The 10,600-nt window shown below is 41.7% G+C and overlaps 1 protein-coding gene across 1 annotated transcript in view; it reads left to right on the forward strand.

The window, feature by feature from the left end:
* Positions 1-10,165: 10,165 nt before the first annotated feature.
* RAB18 (RAB18, member RAS oncogene family) overlaps positions 10,166-10,600 on the forward strand; it is a 15,335-nt gene continuing 14,900 nt past the window's right edge. The window contains exon 1 of the mRNA XM_031059307.1: positions 10,166-10,350. Within this exon, the coding sequence (XP_030915167.1) occupies positions 10,166-10,350 (185 nt within the window). The remainder of the gene's footprint in view (positions 10,351-10,600) is intronic.

Below are 10,600 nucleotides of genomic sequence, written 5' to 3' on the forward strand. Positions count from 1 at the left end.
ATAAGACAGATATCACCACAAAAAACTGTTATGTTATAGGAAAAATTCCCGCTGGAATAAGTGGGGATAGTTTTCTCTTCTAGCAATTTCAGAAACCTGTGATTTTGCAGAAATGAATACAGTTGGTCTCTGTTCTAATGAAAGTCTCCAGGTATTCATGCAGTGGAAATATAGGAATAACAGGAAATCAGTACCTCAGCTTGATATTAAGGAGATTTATTCATTTATTGGCAGTGTTTCGTATCAGATGAGAAATAAGGAAAAAGATTATGAGCATGAGCTGTAGATTCCCACTGCAATTTTTGTAACAGTAGAAGGGTACTATTAGCATCACTACATTTTGACTGCGTCCACCTACATTTTGGCTTCAGCTTCAAATGGAGATTTTGTTTTGTCTTGCTTTGTCCTCTAAACTGGTCTTCAGGGTTGATGTGTCCCACAGATTCTGGCTTCCACCTCAAAGAGCTTTAGTGGATGTCAAAGATCCTCCTACAAATTTTACAGATAACACTCATGCCTCAGGTTTTAGCTTTTATGTTTTTCAGATTCTGTGCTGCTTTAGTGTGTTGTTCTGAGCTTAATATTAAGGGATGGTAAGCTCTCTTCACAGAGTAGGCAGACAAAACAATTTCTTCTCTAGCTGGGGACCAAGGACAACCCATCCAAATCTCAGGCCCAAGAGCATAAACAACAGCAGAATGAAGAGAGAACAGGAAGGATGGGACTCCATGGCCTGGAGCTGCGGTTGGACAATTGACTCCAGTATGCTGGTGGACCAGAATTTATAGGGGCGGGGGACCTCCTGACTGGTTGTCTGTTTTGTGACCATTTTGGGTTCATCTTGGGTGTAGCCCTGGCTGGGTTCTTGTACTGTCCAAACTGTATCCATTGAGGCCTTCTAATAAATACCTACTTTATTCTTTAACTCTGTCTAGCCCCTGTTCCAGGTCAGCCTTCACAAGACATCAGTTCTGGTGACTCTGGTGGGACAGAAGACATCGGAAAAAAACCCCTGGATCAGAGCCAGAAGAACATCCAGCTCCTTAGGGGAAAGGGATTATACAAATATATTATATAATCACATTAATTTTTTTATTATAGACTTGATAGCAGTAAGAACTGCCTACTACATCTCTTCTTGAAAGGGAGGTGCAATAGATTATCAGCATGTTTCAACAGAATGTTTCATAATATTAGCATACTCTAAGTGCAAAATAAACCTGATGAAAGAGCAGAAGAGCTACTCAAACACACTATTGCAAATCCTTCCCAAACTCTGGTGGTGCAGTTTTTATAAGGGAAGACCTAATGATGCACTGTTTGTTATCATGCTGCCATGGCCACCTAGTAAGGAACATGCTTCAACCGAAGTCAAATTACACAAAACTTGGCATAAGTCCTCTGTTGAACAAAAAACCAAGGGTCCTCTGCCAAGTATGTTGGTGGATGAAATAAACAGTGCTCATGAAGGAGAAAAGAATGTCACATTCTTCATGCTGAATTTCTTTCTAATGCCCATGCATTCACAGTGAAGCCCAAACTTAGAAGGTACTCCATCTGCTGGAGATATTTCCAGAGACAGATAGCCCAACTTCGTCCAAATGGCCACTCCCACTGCCTCCCTTTGCCACATTCCCCATGTGCCATAAAGGAATTGTTATGTGGCTTCTCTCCTAGGTTTGTAAGTTCCTATCTTATCAGCTGTCTTGAGTGTGAGAGCAACCTTTGAGCCACACAATTATTATGAATATTAGTATTAAGACTTTTCCTGATTGGAAACTGATAACTTAACAGGCAGACAACAACCATGTAGGATTAGGAGTGTCCAATGGATTGCCTGACCAAGGTGACCGCAGGGACAATAAAGTGAAGAGCTTCGCAGCCACGTGGAGAGGACAAGAAACTCAAATAATAATGAAAACTTCTGTTAGCTCTAAAATATAATGTCTGGACATGGTCCTAGAAATAAAGGTTTGGATTAAAAAAAGAATTTCTTCACTTTTGGGAATGACTGGTTTAGATCACTTAAAGAATGGGCATCAGAGGAATTAGAGAAAGCAGGTTTAATGTAAGTTTAATGAAGCATGACTTCATGGAGTTCAATTGCAAGGTTCAGTCTATTACTTGCTACAGGGCTAGAACATACAAAGGAAAATTAGATTATAATCAATTTATAATTGTTTACATGGAGACCAGAGATACAAAAGGATAAAGGAGACCTTCCCACTGAATCATGAGGTTTAGCAGGGACCCCTTGCTTCCTAAACTCTTGATGCAGTCTAAGTACAGCTAGGTCCAATCTTAGTCTCAGATTGGGTAAGTGGTTTACGTTTAAAGGCTTTAGCAGCACTTAATCAAGGATTAATTGAATGTTTACCAAGTGACTCAGTAGGATTTACTACAACCACAACAGTGACTTTAATTCAGATCTGAGATGGCAATATTCATACTATACTTGCTACAGGATTTAAATCAATTCATACACATATGCACCCAGGCACAAAAATATATATACATAACTATATAAGGATATACCTGTTAAAAATTCCTGTTGAAATACTCACATCAAATGCATTGTTATTTCTCAATGGGCAAGGGTTGAGCCTTGAGGAGTGGTTGGGAGTATCAGCCCAGGATCTGTCCTTGGCTTTCAGTGGCTTTCAGTCCTCTGAGTTTCATAAATGTGAGAGTTGGTGAGCTCAGACATGTGTCCCACTCTAAGGGAGATGCTGGTGGCAGCCCACTGCGCTTCGGGAAAGCTCAAAGGGTGTCCCCTAGAACCACGGTTTATAGGCTCCCTCAAAAAATTTGCTTTAGTTATCAGTAAATTTCCATCCTGGCCTCCATACAGGTCAATAATTACTGTAATATTCAAAATTTCAGTCACAATGGTACTATTCCACTCAGGCTACAAACTGGGTACAAATCAGAATGACCTAAGGCTATCATGGGGTGATGGATTATCTCTTTCTCCCCACTGTGGTCAGGCAACAGGAGTACCTGGTATGATCAGTGCTGTCCCAACCTTAGCCCTGTAAGAGTTCCTGCTGCAGTGAATGGACATGTCTCACAACTCATTATGCAAAATCTGAGGCCGAATGAGAATTCCTGAGGTCATTGAGTGGCCCCAAGGAGGGAGGAAGGGAATGCACCACCACATCTCTGAACAGATAGCTCAGCACAAGAGGAAGTACAACTATTGATATTGGCCTGGATGATGGGAACAGAATCATAGAATCATAAAATGTCCTGAGTTGGAAGGGACCTACAGTTGAAATGTAACTATGAAAAGGTCTTAGAATAACACTTGTATTCAGTAGTCGAGCTGAAATAATAAACGGAGGAAAATCTTGCATTAAAAAAAAAACCTAAAAAACTCCAATGAAGAGCACTTTAAAGATGACTAAAGGGTAGAATGGAGGTGAAATGCAGATTATATTAAGGACGCCATACTTGAAGTTCAGAGTAACTGTAAGCCACCTGTCAGTACCAGCTCTGAATTATAGAAAAGACCAACATGAGTAAAGAGCAAGATAAAGGAGCATTTTGAATCCCTCATGGCATTTCTTGAGGCTCTTTAGCCTGGAGAACAGATAGCTCACAGTGAATCTTGTCAATATGGATTGACACCTGATGGGAGTGGAGAAAAGAAGATAGAGACAGATCCCCCTCAGCAGTATCCAAGTGGCAGTGAGCACAAATTAAAATTCAAGAAATTCTCTTCTTCTCTTTTAAAAATATCATAAAAGTGCATTTGTGATAAAGAGCACTGACCTGTCTGTTACCCGCCCAGAATGACTGGGAGGGCAGGATTTCAAACAGACAAACACTGTTTAAAATGTAGGAGTAAGAGGACAGGAATAAATAGGCAAAGGAAGGATTTAGGAAGCATTATAATGTACAGATTTACAAAAATGTTAGCTCAGGGCTAATTGGTAACCATTAAAACAAACAGACTGTTAGAAAAAATTAAAAACTCTCATTGAATAAACCAGAAACATCTTACTTGCAGCCCTAAGGGTAGTAATATTTTCTGTACTTTCTCTAGTTTAGTCTTCTCATCTGAAAAATGATACATCAGGGAAGTAACTGCACAGCAAAGTGAAAAGATGATAATTAAAGTTTTAATGGTTTCCATATGAGGAATAATTAAATAGATCATGATTCTTCTGGCTAAAAAATTAGAACTATGGGAGGGTATGTGGAGATCTACAAAATCATGTGTGGTATGGACTAAGCAAATAGACAGTTGCTCACAGCTGTGCCTAATCTGAGAAGGGAAATCAAATGAACGCAACAGGCAGAAAGAATAAAACAAAAATAAAGATTTTATGTAGTCAATTTGTGCAACTCTGTCACAGAAGGCTCTGTGTGTTCTTTTGGGTTAAAAATACCTGAATGAGAAATTACCTTCTATGAAGAGAAATACTGCTATTCTTTAAGAGAAATACAGCTATTATAAATGAAGACACCATCACAATGGGCTCAAAAAAGCCTGGGTCACAAGCTGCTCCAATCTGCAGTAACATTCTTGGCAAGTGCTATTTCATGCTTGTCCTGTCTGTATGCTGTTGCCTAAGCAAAGCTACTATCACTGGTGACTGATGGACTTTGCTCTGACTTGATAAAACTGTTGCCATAGTAGGCCCTGATTTGCCCCCATATAAATTAACATTTCTGTGTGCAGTTCTTTCAACGATCATTGTAGATTTAATACAAATTGGTTTTTGGCTTACTTGGCAATCCCTGCCTTGACATTATGTCTCTGACCTTTGCCCACCAGATTCTCTGATTTACCAGAATTGCTTGACACAGTGTTGTGCAAAGAGCAGAATACTGATGGCAGAGGTTAGTCAATCCACCCTGTCCCATTCTCACAGCTAATCCTGCAGGCACGTGCTATCTAATGCTGCATGAGGTATGTTATCCCTTCAGAGGGGATTATGGAGAAGACAGTCTCACAGCAGGGAAGGGGTTATTCCTTCCCTTCCCCCTTAACATTAACCATATTAAGTATTGAAAGCAACTGGAGAAGGAGAAATAAATTCTTTATTAAATGCAAACTCACTCCATTCCTTACTTCCCCCCTGAAATGATAATTTGAAGTATACGCTCTTTGAAAGAGTTCTTTCAGAACAGCTGCTTTCTGAGAAGGAACCTGAGTTGTTTTGCTTGTGAGAAATACGGACCTTGCTTAAGCAGGAAGGTACTGCACACAGATGCATGGCTACTTTGTCTCCTTTAGCAGGTTTACTGTATTCATAAAATCCATCTTTAGCTATCCTCCAACACAGGAAATCCAAAGAAAATGCTAGAGTGCCTTTTGAAAAACTGAGGCACCAATGTGGAAATAGTAAGATTTGTACATGTATTAGTTGTTTTTATTTCATTAAGACTGAGACGAAACACTTCCATCAACTTGGTCTGTCAGATAATCTCTGATTTCCAGTTAAGGGGATTGATTTGTTCATAGATTACACCAAACTGGGTGGGAGTGTTGTTGTGGTGGAGAGTGGGAAGTGCCTGTTGGGAGATCTGGGCTTGAGGCTGTGACATGGCCTCAAGCTGTGCCAGGGAATGTTTAGGTTGGACATAATGAGAAATTTTTTCACAGAAAGGGTTGTTAAACAGTGGAATGGGCTGCCCAGGGAGGTGGTGAAGTCCCTGTCCCTGGAGGTGTTTAAGGAAGACAGGACATAGCACTCAGTGCCATGGTCTACTTGACGAGGTGGTGATCACTCAAAGGTTGGACTCTCTGATCTCAGAGGTCTTTTTCACTGTAAGCAATCCTGTGATCTGAGTGGTAAATATATTATCTATTGTGCTCCACTGGATACAAATACACTTGCTATGAAAAAAGATGAATTCACAGCACTCACAGTTCAGTATGCTCATGAAGTGCACATGAAGAGCAACTGTGGGAAAACTCTAACATCCAAACTTTGTTGTTCTTACTGTGTCCTTTGAAATCTGTTGTCTCACCTTTTTCATTGTTGGTGCAGTAGATGATTGATTTACTTCAAACAGCAAAGCGGTTTTCCTATTGTGTGAAGTGTAATCAATGTTTTGTAAGGAATCTAACATTTCTAACCAGTAATCTACTCTCTCGTTGTTTACGATTGCAATGGTTGCTTTAGAGACATTTAAAAAATAGTATTTAGGTCTTCCAGTACTAAAAGCTGTCCTTGGTATAAGGTTCATTACACAATGCAGAAAGATAAAATGTTGGTTTTAAGATTACTGCTTGCATTACTTGGGATTAAATGATTAGCCAATTTATCTGAACAAAATTTTATGTAAGTAGGAGGTGGCTAGCCTTTGTCATCATTTTCCAGCAGAGAAGTAGGATGTGGTGTCTCATAAGTTACACCTTGTATCTAGTAAAATAAAACTGCAAAGCATGCAATCAAGTTTTTTATATTCTTTTCAGCAATTGCTATATTCTAGCACAAAATCAGCAATCTACTCATGGTCATTATGCAAGCCTCAGTTAATGATCTTCGGAATATATATTGGTTTCCTCTGAAAAATACTGGCATATCATTCTCATATACAACCTTGGCTCTTTAAGTGGCTGAAACAGTATTTTTCTCATTGTTCTTCCCCAAATAGCCAGTTTCTGTCACAGCCCCAATGCTTTATTAAACTGTGTTTAATAAGCCATGTATTTTAATTGCCCAGAGCTAATGTACTTATAGCCTTAAATCCCCCTTACTGTTCACAGAACCAAGCAGACACTGAGAAGATCAACAGATGGGAGTGCCCAGCTCTGGCTGCTGTTGGAAGGGAAGAGAGAAAGACAATTATGTAGTTTCTTCATAAAAATAGGCTGGATTCTTTAGAAAAGGAGGGGCCAGACGTAGAAGAGTAATTTACATTGCAGTGTGGTCTCAAGAGGAATCCTGCCCAGAGTTCTGGGACTACACTGCAGCACTTTCACTCCTTGCTTTTATTCATTGAATATGAATCATATAGATGTGCTGAGTGTGTTTAAGGATGTCACATAGAGAAGGAACCTCCCTTAATATGACACATATAGCACCAGTTTTACAAACCTTGCAAATTACTTCATGAAGTAGCAAAAAAGAATGAGTGTGTGTATGTGTGTCATCTCTGCTGGGTGGGACTGGTGAGTTTAGCAATCATGCTTGTTTCACTGTGAATCATAACTCCTGACTCACTGCCACAACAACATATGGGTCAGCTTCACAAAGTGGAAATGGGACAGCAGGATTAGTCTTTGCAGCACTAGATTGCTGTCAACTTCTCTCTGAAGCAGTTGAGCTTCTCAGCTTCTGCTGCACATTGTGCATGACTGGCCTAACTGAGAAAATCTTTGAGAGTGTCAATGAAGTAAGGACTCTGTCACCTTGAGAGGTGCATGTGCCTGAGACCTGTGTGTACCTAGACAGCCTAAACAGAACCTATACCTTTCAAGGCCTGTTTTCACTTGTGATGGCATCGAGAGACAGGAAGACAGCCGTGTAGTTAAGGGGACACTCTCCCATCATGAATTTCAGAGCTCATGCTAAACAAAGCAGTGCTGGCAGCTTAGCTCCCTTGACCCATTGCTGTTTCTGCAGTCTTCTAAAAGCACATATCATTATCCCCACATTGAAGCTGTGGAAGTAAGGCGGATGGTTCAAGTGAATTTACGACAGGCTCCCAGGTGTCTTTCAGACACAGAATGAGACTGAGGGAGCTCTTTGTTGTTTATTCCAGGTTGTCTCTCACGGTAATGGCTGATTATTACTGACACACTCGTCTCTGTTGCCAAGGTTACCCTGCAGCTGGTTCAGCGGGAACAAACTGGATGGAGATCCTCCTCACCTTTACTTGCTCTCAGTGCCTGCATAAGGGCACTGCACTATGCAACTGCCCTACACTCCCTTGAGGGCACATGAAGTGCAATGGTCCTTTCATTACTGATCCCAGCCCTGAGGGAATGACTATAAATAGCTTCCCATCTGTTTTCATGGCCAAAGATATAGCCAAGTCTGTAATACAGTGGACAGGGAATTTTAATGGTGAGAGTACACGATATTGTCAAGATGTCCTTCCTTTGTCACATCCCTGAAGTAATCAAGAGCTCAGGAACACTGCATACATTTGCACAAGCTGAGACGGACCTGACATTTCTCTAGTCTGAGCCCCGTATCAAACCAGGAACTAGGCTGGCTTCATGCAAGACTGTAAAGTGTGAGGGGAAGCTCTGAAGTGCAAAGTTTCTGTCTGTCTGTCTATCTCTGTCTCCCCATAGCAGTGACCTGCCTTGGAATAAGTTATGCCAGTTTTCCACCATCAGATTGCTTCCCTTAATGGTGTACCTAGAATACAGAAAGTATATATGCATAATTATTTATAAATATTATCTCCAGACAAATTGATCTGCTCTGTGCTATTCTGTGACAAATGCAGAGATCACTGAGAAGAAATTAAGAGAAACAGCTTAGCATTAAAAAAAAAAAATCTCCAGTGTTCTTCTAGGAAGACTGATTATCAGGATCTCCAGTGTTTTTCTAGGAAGACTGATTATCAGGCAGGGCTAACCACACTGCTATGGCTTGACCCTGCCACATCTGAGGTCAGGATCAAATGGGACAATAAACAATAAAAAGAGAAATCCTGCCAGCCCTATTCAAGGGATTGGGCTAGTTGTTAGGGGTAAACAAGGACTCATGAAGAGTACTGAAGGGCAGGCAAGGAAAAAGACAGGCACCCATGAATTACATGTTAGATATCTCTCCCAGTTCAGAGATGACTTCAATGAAGAAACTATACAAAAATTTGTTGAAAGATGTTCTGATCATTGTACATCTTTCAATGAATAAATAATATTCTTGTTTTGAAGGATGGAGACACCTTAATTATCCAATAGCTGGTTCCTGCAATAGGCCTGGCTTTCCAAAATTAAAATAGATATGCAGACAGCACACAGGCTGACTGCAGTATTCAGATTTAATCTCAAAGTGAGAGACTACATAGTTCCACCTGAAGGAGGACAACCTGGAGAAACACCCGTCCTCAAAGGGCATGCCTAAGAAGGTCTAAAACATCACATTCCCAACTAGGAGTTACAGAATTGTTCATTTAAGGCAGGTTTTCCCTTTTTCCTTGCATATGCTCATCATTAAAGATCTGAATGCCATCCTGACCAACCCTTCATTCTGAGTGAGGTATAGTACTATGATTTGAATCAGGACTAATATCCACATTGAATAGTTTAATTCTATGGCTGCAGTGGGAAAAAAACAAATCCCAGAATACAAATACTCTCTGACTTCAAGAGACTCAGTAGCTTCAGTGGAATACTTTGCTCTTTGGAAATGCCTTCCAAATTCAAATCCTCATCCTGATCCATGCTAAGACCCCAGAATTCCTGTACACTTCAACAAAAACTAGAGAGTATAGACATTCTGCTTTCTTGCACGACTGCAAAGCACAATCCAGACTATAAAAACTGTCACACCTTCAACAAATTTTAGATTATTCATTACAAACAGGCACAGTGCTGTTGTAAACACAGCCAGCCATTTGCACATCTAATTATAGAATATGTTTCCATAGTTTAATAGGATAATTACTGTTATTGTACTTATCCTGGGAGTTATTTTTCTGAGGTAAAAGAGTCAGGAGACCAGATCCTGAAAGTGGAAGAAGCCAGGCAACAGAGAGGTTTGCCACAAAAACACAAGAGAACGGTTTCTGTGTTGACCCTGGAACTTAGGTGAAGGCAAATGCTCAGCAGCAGAGCTGTGCCCTCCACAGCCATCGCCCTGACAGACACCACGATGGCCTCACGAGTGCACCTGCCTTGTGCAAACTGCTGACATGGCCTGATCGCTTCCTTTGGACTGACTGGTTGTGTGACTGATTGATGTGATTATGGAGGAGCCTGAATTTGTTTATATTTCATGGAGTCAGTCTCTGGCTTGCCCAGAGGCTGCCCAGCTGGGCCAAGGACTACTACAGCAAGGGTCGAGGAGTCTCACAACTGACATGTACTCTGTTAATTTTAGAAGAGTTGCACTTGTTTACACATGGCCTGAGGTAGGTTTCAAGCCATAATAGCAGGTTAGCTGAATTCGTTATAGAGAGACTTTCTCATAGGAATCGGCAAAAAACCAACCAAACAACATTCTTGGCTTTTAAGGGAGAATGTAAGATGCTGGTAGAAAAGCACGTGGTGTCACGTACCGGCTGGCCCCAGTGCCGGTTTGTCCCCAAACGAGCCCATGTTTTGGTGGCAGGCCCGGACCAGCTGCTCCCCGCGGTGGGCGGCAGCTGGCCCCGCTCCCGCCCCGGGCTCTGGCCGCCCGCCTTCGTGCGGCGCAAGCAATGGCAGAGTCAGTGAGGCTGGAAAAGCTCTGAGCTCATCGAGTCCAGCCGGTGACCGACCGCCACCTCGTCAACCACACCGCAGCACTGCATGCCACGTCCAGTCCTTCCTCAAACACCTCCAGGGGCGGGGACTCCGCCACCTCCCCGAGCAGCTCATTCCAATGTCTAACAACCCGCTGCCATTTTATTCGGTCATTTTCGTGCCCACGGCCCCGGATTCTGACACCGTCAGCAGCTGCAAACCCCGCTACTCCCCCCC

The sequence above is a fragment of the Geospiza fortis genome, unplaced genomic scaffold, assembly GCF_000277835.1.
Source record: "Geospiza fortis unplaced genomic scaffold, GeoFor_1.0 scaffold75, whole genome shotgun sequence".
Taxonomy (NCBI): Eukaryota; Metazoa; Chordata; class Aves; order Passeriformes; family Thraupidae; genus Geospiza; species Geospiza fortis.